General features: G+C 34.6%; 1 protein-coding gene across 1 annotated transcript; it reads left to right on the forward strand.

Moving 5' to 3' along the window:
- The first annotated feature begins 209 nt into the window (after positions 1-209).
- On the forward strand, positions 210-1734 carry LOC107816667 (bZIP transcription factor 44-like). Its single transcript, XM_016642400.2, has one exon. It carries the CDS (start codon positions 864-866, stop codon positions 1377-1379), a length of 516 nt encoding a protein of 171 aa, XP_016497886.1. The 5' UTR covers positions 210-863; the 3' UTR covers positions 1380-1734.
- Positions 1735-13046: the final 11312 nt, after the last annotated feature.

Genomic DNA, 13046 nt, shown 5'->3' on the forward strand with positions numbered 1-13046 from the left:
ATATTATTATGTCACCTAGAAAATAAAAGTAAGTAACTGTGGATAAAAAATAATAATTAACTTGAAAAGTAAGACAAATCACCTGTTATAATAATATAAAAATATTATTAGTGTAAAAATCTATATACTATATAAGTTTCAATATAAACTAAAATCTAATTTTTAATAATTGTCACCCACTTTTTTCTTCTATAAAATCCCAGCCTAAACACCTTCTTTAACCCCCCTCTTTTTCTCCTTCCTTTTCTCTCTACATCATCAGCCAAAGGCTCTCTTTTCTTTCTTGATCCCTTGTTCTGTCAAGTTTTAGTCTTTGGTTTCAAGATTTTCTTGGAACCTCTACCCAAAGTCTCTAAAAAAATACCAAGAAAGTGTCTTTTTGTTAATTTTCTTCTGTTGTTATCAGGCTGGGTTCTCAGCAGGAGAAATCTAGCCTTGCCATATATTTACCAAGAATTAATCATCAGTGGTTTTATTATTTTAGCTAATCTTAATGCTACCCCTAGTATTTCTAATCTTTGAAATTCATGTCTGCAATTCTCAGTGAACTGTTTCTTTCGGGGTTTATGATAAATTCCACATATAGGCGCAGGACCCATTTGGTGCAATCTTTCTCAGTTGTTTTCCTCTACTGGTTTTACTACATTTCATGATTTTCCTCCTCTCCCCCTAAATAAGTACTTCTCTTATATATATTAACCCTCTCTATATATTATTATAAAATAAATAAAATCTTCAATATTTTTCCTAGTTTTCTGTTTCTAAGTCAAAATCTCCATTTGGGTCCTGCTAGTTTTTTATTTTGTACTTTTAACTCTCTCTAAATCTTGAAAATATTACTACTGTTCTTGAAATATTTGGTCATGGCTTCATCAAGTGGAACATCATCAGGGTCATCATTATTTCTTCAAAACTCAGGCTCAGAAGAAGATCTTCAGGAATTAATGGATCAGAGGAAGAGGAAGAGAATGATATCAAACAGAGAATCAGCTCGAAGATCAAGGATGAGAAAACAGAAGCATTTGGATGAATTAATGGCCCAAGTTACAACACTAAGAAAACAAAATAACCAGATTTTGACAAGTATGAATGTCACCACACAACATTATCTTAATGTTGAGGCTGAAAATTCAATCTTGAGAGCTCAATTAGCTGAATTAAGCCACAGGCTTGAGTCACTCTATGAAATTATTACTTTCTTGGAAGCCAATAACAATTGTAATGGTCTTGCCAATATGGACCATAATCAAGAAGAGCCTTATAGCTTCAATTTTGCACAAAATGAACCTATGGTTGATGGGTTCAACATGACCAATTCTTGGAATTATCTTTGTGCCAATCAGCCTATTTTGACTGCAGATGTCTTGTTGCAGTACTAATTTGTCGGACCAGTGAATTCTGAATACTGAGCGGCCAGCTGGTTATATCGGATGGTTGAAGAGAAAGAATCAAGAGATAGAATCCTTTTTCTAAGCAATAGATCTAAGATAAAAATATGTATCAAGTAGTAGAGAAGTATTAGTACTTTTGTTAAGCTTTGTCAAGTGGTGTTAAGAATAAATTCCGTTTGAGGGAAATAATAGTAGTAACTATTGGTGTTCTTGTACATGATGTGGGGTTTGTTATCTCACCTTTGGGGTCCCTCTTTCAAGAACTTATGAAGTTGTATTTGGGAAGTTTGGTTTTTTATTGATGTAAAATATAATATAATATTATTAATAACCATTTCAAGCATGCTCAATATTCTCCCAAGTTATTTCCCAAGTCTAAGTTAATGCAACTATCTAGAATAATTTTATTCTTGGGTTTGACTTTTAATAATCATATCATATGGTTATGGTGATGGCTTCAAATGATATTATGTTATGATATTTATGGGGTTAATTTATATATTTACTATAGTTATCAGTGGCGAAGCCACATTGAAGTCATGGTGTCAAGCGACACTTTTTCGTCGGAAATTATATAATTTTGTTAGATAATTTTTTTTATTTTATATATATTTATTACTATACGTTGATTTTTTTAGACTTTTTCATATATCTAATTATTTATATTCTGTCTCTTCTAGTTATGCCTATGAACATATTCTTGAACAAGAACATAATAGCAGAATCTTGTAGATAGTTTTAGTTATGCCTATGAACATATTCTTGAACAAGAACATAATAGCAGAATCTTGTAGATAGTTTTAGTCATGTAATACAAGTGGTGCAAAGTTACCACCCACAAAGGTTTTGAGATATTTTTGGCTTTTGTTCTCACGCTCATTAATTCTTCAGACAAGTACAACACCAATTGATCGATGCAGTTATAGTCCAATTTTGCCTTCCTTTTTCGGAAAACACCCTCCCCACAAAACACTGGATGGAAAAAATTCGATTATTCATACTCGTTATTTATACCAAATTATACTAGGAAAAAAAATGATTATAAACATGACATATATTTATTGTAGTTGTATTTACTGACTGATCAACTACTATTAACTAGTACAAATTCATGTAAAGACAAATATCATATATTTATTAAATCGATATAAGTATAGGGTGTGAATAGGTTTTTCTCGCACAGGTCCCCCAAACCCCAAATTAAATTGTTTCCATTTGATTGAGAGCAAAAGGAGTCATGTGGAGTTCACTTTAGCATATTTCCTTTTGTTTGCCTATGTCTTCCTGGCCAGACAATAATTGAGTTAGTTCTAGACCTTAAGTGTCAAATTTAGTAAATGGCTAAAAAGGGAATTGCATGTGAAATGTGTTTTCTAATCCTTCTAAATGCATTCAAATGTCCTAATCTTAGTGGTTTTTTTTTGAAGACATTAATGCAAGCGATATTATTTTGCTTTCGGTTGGTCGATATATGTTAAATTCTTGATATTTTTGTTTTCCTTATTTATAACAACCACTAATATTGTCATACAGCACCATAATAACATACCAATGGCTTGCATTTTTCACATATCAACGAAACATGAGATATCAAGTTTTGTGGGGATTTACCCAATTATCTTACAACAACTACCCGCAGCTTAAACTTCCTGGGAGCGAAAATATGTGCACGAGCCTGTGCAAACAGGATTAAAAGCAATAGATAATCTGGTTCTTATATAGGTTGTGATCAATTAGACCTACAAATTGAAGAAACAATCATTGCTAACAATATCTAGGGGTGTACAAATGAAACTCACAAACCGTATCAACCCGATAATCCGAGTCAACCGAGAAAAAAGACCCGACTATGATTTAGTGTGATTTGGTTTGGTGTTGGAAAAAAGAAATCCGACCATATTTGGTCTCATTTGATTTTATCTAAAAAAAGTCAAACCGAAACCAAACTAATCCGACATTATATGTATAAAAATTTTAAATATATTTAATACATAAAAATATTTATTGTAGTGTAGTTTATAAATATTTTTAAAGTTTTTTCATAGTTTTATCTTTTAACGTATTATTTCAAGTTTGGCTTATAACTTTTGGATGCTTCAATAAGTTTTATAGTCCATAAATGTTATTAACTCAAATAAATCCTAAACTAAACCAAAATCAAATCAATACTAATGCTAATAAAAATTCAATTCAATTGTACTACGAATAAAAATAGTGTTGGATATCTATTTTTTAGTTTTTCCATGGTTTAGATAAAATATATTACTTATTTTTCTTTTAGTGGTTAGTCATGTAAATAATAGTACTTATTAGTCGTAATTTTAAATTATGTTATTTTCATTATGACTTATTAATAATATTTATTTTATGCAATTTTCACTACTAAAAATCTGCTAAAAACCGACCAACTATTTCCGACCAACATTGGTCGGTCAAAAAATGCGACCAAAAACCGTCCAGGTTGGACGCAAACTATGAAAAAAAATATTTACATTTTTTTAAAACAAAATACCGACCAACGTTGGTCGGTAAATTGGTCAATAGCTGGTCAGACAAGAAAATTTTGGATTACCGACCAACGTTGGTCGGTAATTTGGATCTAATTTTTTAAATTTTAATAATTATTTTATTATTCTTAAATATTTTATAATATTTAAGAATTTATATTTAAAATTACCGACCAACGTTGGTCGGTTAAAGATTTTAAATTTTTTTTAAAAACAAAACGACCAAAGTTGGTCGGTTTTTGGTCAAACGGTCAGCACTTAATGTACCGACCAAAATTACCGACCAACTTTGGTCGGTAATTCTAAAATCAGAGAAGTGAAAAACGGGGGAAACCCCATTTCTCTAAAAAATTTCCCTCTTCTTCCTTCCCTTCTCTCCTTCTCCCAGCCCCTCCCCCTCACCGTCCAGGCCTCCCCTCGCCGTCCAGCCCTCGTCGTCGCCGCGCCGTCGCCGTCGCCTCTGCCACTGCCACTGGCGCCCCTCGATCTCCTTCTCCATCTCCTACAAATTCTAGGTTTGAATTATAACCCATTTATTTATTATTTCCAGCTTTTGTTAATTAGTTATGAATTAGTTTCAATTGATTAGTGTTTTAATTATTTGAACATTGCATTTTATTGAGGATTAGGGTTTAGGTCTTGTTTTAATTAGTTTTGTTAATTAGTTTTATTAACTAATTAGTTTTGTTAATTAGTCAATTATTTATGAATTAGTTTAGTTTAGGGTATGGGTTGAATTTCTTTAGTTTAGTTAGTTTATGTTTAAACTCGTAGGATATGAATTGAAATTTTAGTTTTTAGGATTTGTTCTTGTGAATTGAACTTTTAGGATATGATTTGAACTTTTAAGATATGAATTGGACCTTTTGGATATGAATTAAACTTTTAGGATATAAATTGGTGTAATTAGAAAAAAAAATAATTATCTTGAATTAACTAAAAAAGATATAATTAATTTATAATTGTAGAATAAATTAATTTATTCTTGTGAATCGAACTTTTAGGGTATGGGTTGAATTTCTTTAGTTTAGTTAGTTTATGTTTAAACTCGTAGGATATGAATTGAAATTTTAGTTTTTAGGATTTGTTCTTGTGAATTGAACTTTTAGGATATGATTTGAACTTTTAAGATATGAATTGGACCTTTTGGATATGAATTGAACTTTTAGGATATAAATTGGTGTAATTAGGAAAAATAATTATCTTGAATTAACTAAAAAAGATATAATTAATTTATAATTATAGAATAAATTAATTTGTTCTTGTTTTATTTGTATAGATGGAACATCGTACTTGGATGTACAATAGAAATTATCCTAATCGGCGGGGATTGCGGGAGAATTTTGTAGAAGGGGTTGATGACTTTATTAGACATGCAATGTCACTTCCACCATACCAAAGTGAAGGAGTAATTAGGTGCCCTTGTGTCAGGTGCGATTGTATGAAGTTTAAAAAATCGGAGGAAGTTAAGCTTCATCTTTATAGGAAGGGGTTTATAGAGAATTACTTTATGTGGACTAATCATGGAGAGATCGATGGTAGCCGTGGGATATTTCATAACACGGTTGTTGGTGAAAGTAGTAGGTCGGTGGAGAATACAAATCTTGATTCTAAAATTCAGGATATGGTTGCGGATGCTTTTGGGGGTGAGCCCAATGAAAATGTTGAACAAACTCCTAATGATGACGCAAAACGTTTTTATGAACAGTTAGAGGAAGCTAGTCGTCCACTACGTGAAGGAAGTCCGCACTCTGAGCTGTCTGTTGCAGTTAGATTACTAAGTATCAAATCTAATTGGAATATTTCTCAAGCAGCCATGGACTGTTTCATTGACCTTATGAGTGAACTAGTTGACCCTAATATCAACTTACCTGGTGATTTCTATAAGGCGAAGAGATTGGTTTCTAAGTTAGGACTTTCGTCAATGAGAATTGATTGTTGTGAAGATGGTTGCATGTTATATTATAAAGATGATGCAACTTTAGACAGTTGTAAAGTTTACGAAAAGCCTCGTTTCAAGAGGCTTTCCAGCGGGAATATGGTCGCTGTCAAGGCAATGCATTATTTACCTCTTATACCTAGGTTAAAGAGGTTATATGCGTCGATGAGTTCTGCTCCTCATATGAGATGGCATTTTGAAAATAGAAGACCACCTGGTGTTATGTGTCATCCTTCAGATGGAGAAGCTTGGAAGCACTTTGATAGGACATATCCAGATTTTGCTAGTGAACCAAGGAACATTCGGTTAGGTCTGTGTGCCGATGGCTTCACGCCTTTTTCTATATCTGCGACACCATATTCATGTTGGCCTGTCTTTCTTACACCTTATAATCTACCACCTGAGTTGTGTATGACTAGTCCATATATATTCTTAAATTGTATTATCCCCGGTCCACGTAATCCAAAAAGTTTGATTGATGTATATTTGCAACCTTTGATTGATGAGCTAAAACAATTGTGGTATGATGGTGTTGAAACATATGACATATCAACCAAGCAGAATTTTAATATGCGTGCTAATTTAATGTGGACTATTAATGATTTTCCGGCGTATGGAATGTTGTCTGGGTGGATGACTGCTGGGAAGCTAGCTTGTCCTTACTGCATGGAAAATAGTAAAGCGTTCACTTTGAAACATGGCCGAAAGCAATCATGGTTTGATTGTCACCGTCAATTCTTGCCTGATGATCATGAGTTTAGAAGGATGAAAAATGCATTCAAAAAGAATAAAGTGGAATATGATTCTCCACCTCCGATACTTTCAGGTGAGGAAATTTGGGAGAGGGTCCAGAACTTCAGTAAAGTTACCGAGGCTCCACCTTATAGATTCCCCGGATATGGTGTTAATCATAATTGGACGAAACAGAGTATATTTTGGGAGTTGCCTTATTGGAAGGATAATCTTCTCCGACACAACCTTGATGTCATGCATATTGAGAAGAATTATTTTGATAATTTGTTCAACACAGTGATGGATGTTAAAGGTAAGACAAAAGATAACCCGAAGGCTAGAATGGACTTACAAGAATATTGCAGGCGGCCTGAATTATACTTGCAGACAGCAAACAATGGTAAGGTGTTCAAGCCCAAAGCAAGTTACACATTCACTTTGGAGGAAAGACGACAAATTTATGATTGGGTTACGAAATTAAAGATGCATGAGGGTTATGCGTCGAATCTTGGAAAAAAAGTAGATATGGAGGTAGGGAAGTTGAGCCATTTGAAAAGTCATGACTGCCATATTTTCATGGAGACCTTAGTGCCTATTGCATTTTGTGGTTTGCCTGAAAGAATTTAGAAACCCATCACAGAGATTAGTTTGTTTTTCAAAGACTTGTGTTCTACCACATTAAGGGAAGAAAACCTACTTCGGATGGACCAGAACATCCCTGTAATTTCTAGTAAGATGGAAAAAATATTCCCATGTGGTTTCTTTGATGTGATGGAACACCTTCCAATACACCTTGTACACGAGGCACGACTTGGAGGGCCTGTTCAATGCAGATGGATGTATCCCTTTGAGAGGTAATAGTATAAGTTTGATGTACTATTCTATTTTATTTGAATGTTATTGGCTAACATGAGATTATGTAGGACAATTGGCAAATGCAAACAATTTGTTAAGCAGAGGAATAAGATTGAAGGATCTATATGCGAAGCCTATCTTGCAAAGGAAACTGCACATTTTTGTTCTTATTATTTTGAGAGTAACGTGCCATGTTCTAGGAATAGGCCCAATAGGCACGCGGTCGAATCTGTGAATGATCCATTATATCCACCAATGTCCATATTCAATCAACCAGGCCGATGTTCTAAGGATGTTAGAAAGAGAAGTTTGAGTGATATGGAGTACAAGTCAGCTACACTTCATGTGTTGCTAAATTGTCCCGAAGTTGTACCATTTCTCAAGTAAGTATTGATTTATTAGTTATCAAAATGTAAAATTTACTGTGACTACATATTGATGCAACTACTAAAAATATTTGATATGTCACAGTCACTTCGTGGGTCAATTTGGCTATGATGCTGTATATACGAGATTTGATACGTGGTTCAAACAGTTTGTAAGTGTATATATATATATATATATATATATATATATATATATATATATATACATATGTAGTGAATGTATAAAAATTGATTCATAAGTTGTGCTAACTTATGACTTTTTTTAACTCTATGTAGGTAAATAATCTAAATAATAGTGTAAATCAATTTTTGAAAGATATATCTTGGGGACCTGGGCTTCAGGTCACAACAATGTCTAAGTACGTAGTGAATGGTTATAAGTTTCATACAGAGGATTGCTCTAAAAATAAAAATAGCAACAACAGCGGGGTGTGGGTTCTAGGTGGTGATGGCAACCAAGTTGGAGATATTGATTATTATGGTGTGGTCAAAAAAATATTACAACTAGAATATACAGGTTGGCCATATAAGAAATTGATACTCTTTAGATGCAAGTGGTTTGACCCAAATCCAACAAGAGGTACAAGAGTACACAACCAATACAATATAATTGAGGTTAATCATACGAGGTAGTATGATCGCTATGATCCTTTCATAATTGCACATAACATTAGGCAAGTGTATTATGCTCCTTATCCATTGCGGCGGAATAAGTTTGATTGGTGGGTTGTAATAAAAACTAAGCCTGTAGGTAGGGTGGAAGTCGAGAATGTGTTAGATGTTGCATATCAAAACGTTATCTCCAATATTCACCAAATAGTGGACGATCAGTTAGAAAATGATTTGGAACATCCTGAACGCATATTGGAAGAAGTTGATATAAATGAAGTAACAATTATAGAAAATGAGGACGAGGAATCAACTGATGAAGCTCAAACAAGTGAAGACGAAGAATTCTCGGACGAGGAACAATACGTCGATGAGGATTAAAAAGTTAGTTTTTTAAAGCACTCTCGTTTTATAGCTAGTTTCTTATATGTTTCAATCTAAATGTGTATTATATTATGCAGATGGCAGGCAAGGGTCAAGGTAACAATGACCCTACTAGTTCTCGGGGTCGAGAAAAGGGTAGGAAGGGAAAGAGAAGGGTAGAAAATAATACTCCCTCTTGTCCACCTTTTTCAGAGATGCCTGTGTCTTATCCTCCACCACACGGCTATACTGAGCTGCCACAGCATCACGAGCCGTACACCTTCATTCAGACACCCAGTCTTCCATCACAGGGCCACAGGACTATACGTCCGACATACAGTCCAGCTGCCTCACAGCCATCTGCATCACATCCACATGGATCACATCCCTACATATCACAGCCACATGGATCGCATCCACCCATGTCACAGCCACTCGGGTCACAGCCACTCGGGTCACAGCCATCGGTATCACATCCACTTGGGTCGCATCCAGCTATGTCGCAGTCACAGGGATCGCAACCATCTTCATCATCGACTCCATCTATTGCAGCCTTCGCCTGGGAGGCATTAGCTCTGACCCGCCTACACCGTCTTCACATGCCTCTAATACACATGCTTCGGATGGTGATGACGAGGTAGTGCATTATGATCGATATGGCAGGATCATCATAGTCCCTGAGGGTGATGGGTAAGTGTTATTCATTATTTTTGCGTCTATTGATTTGTAACATTTTTACTAAGATATTAATGTGTTTTTATTGTTAAATTGCAGGTTCAGGCCGGGTAATAAAACTACGAGGATAATCACCAATGCCATCAGAAAGCTTTATGATGGCCCTTATGCGACTTGGACTGATTGCCCATTCTCACTGAAGGAGCAAATTTTCAATCAATTTAAGGTATAAATGTTCTTTTAAACAGTTTAATAATTTATATTTATGATGTTTCCATCTAATATTTAACTTTTGAAATACAGAGCAAGTGTGTATGGGAAGACCGCTATAGCGCGAAAGTGGCTACAAATTTTCATCATAAAGCTCGCAAGAGATTGGCGGATGCTTTCTCGGATGCTAGAAAGAAGAACAAGAGGCCTAGCTGGTTACTTGAGAATTTGTGGAATGATTTGCAAAGGCAATGGCTTACCGCAGAGTTCTTAGAGAGGAGCGAAAAAGGAAAGAAAGTTCGCGCATCCGAGAAGGGAGGCTCCTTGCACACTGGAGGTGCGATCAGCCTAGGGACAATAAAAAGAAGATTGGTACGTAATTGCTTAAATTATTTTACTTTTCTAAGTATATCTATTCTGTTTATTAACTAAATTAATTTGTTTTCAGAAAAAGAAGTATGGGCGTCCAATGAGTCATGATGAGCTATTCAAGGAGACACATGTTGTGAAGAAGAAGAAAGAGGGGGATCAAGATAGGTGGGTCGAGGACCGGGCCTCGACTGCATATGTAAGCTTTCAATTTTATTTAAGTATTATAATTTACTTTTATAAATAACTTGAAATACTGATTTAATTTAAAATAATATAGGGTCGCTACCAAAGTAACGTGGAGGAATTCATCCGTAGTCATCCAGCTGGTGAATCGGGTAAGCCAACCCAACCTTCGGACGAGGATGCTGAAAGAATATGGTTGGAGTCTGTTGGCGGTCCAAAATGGGGGAAGGTATATGGGCTTCCTACTAAAAACTTCCATCGCTATAAGTGTGGAATGCGAGGAATAGGCACTTCCTCGCATGGCGAGCAACTTAATAGGGAGAGCCTCTCCGCTATGCGGGAGACAGTGACAAAGCTCACATCAGAGCTAGAAGCGGCCAAGGAAAGAGAAAGGCTTAGAGATGCTCAATTCCTTGGCATGCAAGCTCAGATCAGAACTCTCCTATCTAGTGGAGCTTTTCCGTTGCCCTGATCTCGTGAGTCATCTCCATAGGGTCGACCTCCACGTGATCGTTCCTCCCGCCCTGCTCGTGATCGTTCATCCCATCCTCCCCGTGATCGTGCTTCCCGTCCTCCACAAGACCGTTCTCTATATCGTCTTGTAGATGAAAGTTCATCAGACGGTGATGATGATGTTGTACAAAATACCCCTTGACTTTTATATACTTTGAACTAGACAAATAGAACCAGTTTTGAACTAGTTGTAATTAGTTTTAACTTGGTTTTGGATTTTTATGTTCAATTGAACTTTAATTTGTTAGTTTTAAAGTATTTATTGAATGTTTTGGTTGTTGTTGTTGTGTTGTTGTTGTTGTTGTTGTTGTTGTTGTTGTTGTTGTTGTTGTGTTGTTGTTGTTGTTGTTGTTATTGTTGTGTTGTTGTTGTTGTGTTGTTGTTGTTGTTGTTGTTGTTGTTGTTGTTGTGTTGTTATTGTTGTGTTGTTGTTGTTGTGTTTTTGTTTTTGTTGTTGTTGTTGTGTTGTTGTATTGGTATGCTGGCAGGTGGTTTAGCTGCCAAAACAGGCATTTTATGCCAAAATTAATCCCAGAAAAACCGACCAACGTTGGTCACAGTTTTTAATAAAAAAAATAAATTATTCCAAAATACCGACCAAAGTTGGTCGGTTAATGAACATTGAATTCCCAGAATTCAAGAATACCGTCCAACTTTGGTCGGTATTTTGCTTGCATTGTTGAGATTACCGACCATAGTTGGTCGGTAATGTTTAATTTTAATTAGTTTTAAAAAATATATATTTTCAATTACCGACCAAAGTTGGTCGGTTTTTTTTAATTTTAATAATTAATAAAAAAATATAATTTAGTTAAACCGACCAACTTTGGTCGGTAAAATTAAATTAATAAAATATGTTTCCGACCAAAGTTGGTCGGTAAGTAATTAAACTTGTCAGATGGTCGTTTTAATATACCGACCAAAGTTGGTCGGTAAGCCATTCCGACCATCAAAACACCGTCCACACCGTAATGGTCGCGTTTTGGTCGGTAATTTGCCATAACCGACCAACGTTGGTCGGTATTTTTGGTCGGTTTTTAGCGAATTTTTAGTAGTGTTTATTATCTTTATTGTTAAATATTTTAGTACAGTGCCATGATTCATCTCATATTTATGTTATTTTATTGAAAAACACCTTATATAGTTTTGTCTTACTAGGATTAAAGAAATATTTGGAGCACAAATTTTACGTTTGGTGCTATAAAGACTTTATGAAAAACAAAAATGAAAAACCCGAAAACCCGATTTTAAAAAACCCGATTTTTATTGGTTTGGTTTGATATTTAGATTTAATAATCTAATACAATTGATTTTGTTTGATAATTAGAAAATCCGAATAAACCCGACATATGTACCCTAACGATATCATATTAAACCAAAAGCAACTGAACTCAAGAGCCATAGTCGCTATATAGTTGCTATATAAACTTTACATATCTATTCCGTTGTATTTGAGCCTATTCCTTTCCAATAGTTAAATAACTTTCTTTTAAGACAAGTTAGGGAACCAATAAAGCAACGTTATCGTATTAAATTGTAAATTAGCTTTCAAGAATCCACCTAGAGTAATAATGGAGTACCATTTTAGGAAAGAAAACATAAACCTGCTAAGTAAAAATAATGCAACTAAAGTGGATAGGGCGAATATCATGGTCTAAGTTAAAAGAACCTAGTTTAGGTAATTCTATAGAGGTAAATTATGTAACTTAGAAAAAAGTATCCAAATTTGTTCAACTTACGCAAAAATGTTCAAAAACATAACATAATCTTTTTCCAAACATAGGTAATCAATCCAAAAAAATTCAAATTTTTCCAAAAACAGAGAAAGCACTGACTTTATAAAGAATAAGTCGCACGTGCAGGGAACAAATTTTTCAGCACAAGTACAAATCGTAGTTATTATATACTACTTACTAAATACTAATATCACTAGATCCTTGTATAATGACCATAATTAAGTCCATGTTATCGGAGCAAGAGAACGTGATGCGATGCTTTTCCCACACCTTAACCTACCCACATTTATTTAAAAATGAAATTTGTACGTGTACGGTGTTAATACAACATAGTAATAATTAATTTTAGAGGAGAACGACATATTAATTTTTGCATGTTTCTAGTTGAAGGAAGGAAAAAATAAACATATAATATTGCCATCCCCTTTTTCTATTGTCAATAGTTTTAATTTTCATAATTTTTTTACGGTGGGATGGATCCATGAATGTGCAGGAGAAGAGTTGAAACCCTAGTAATGAAATCGCCACTGTTACAGAGCGTTTTACCTCTTAATGTGGGATTTTCCAGCACGAAA

Source organism: Nicotiana tabacum, chromosome 19 (genome assembly GCF_000715075.1).
Source record: "Nicotiana tabacum cultivar K326 chromosome 19, ASM71507v2, whole genome shotgun sequence".
Taxonomy (NCBI): Eukaryota; Viridiplantae; Streptophyta; class Magnoliopsida; order Solanales; family Solanaceae; genus Nicotiana; species Nicotiana tabacum.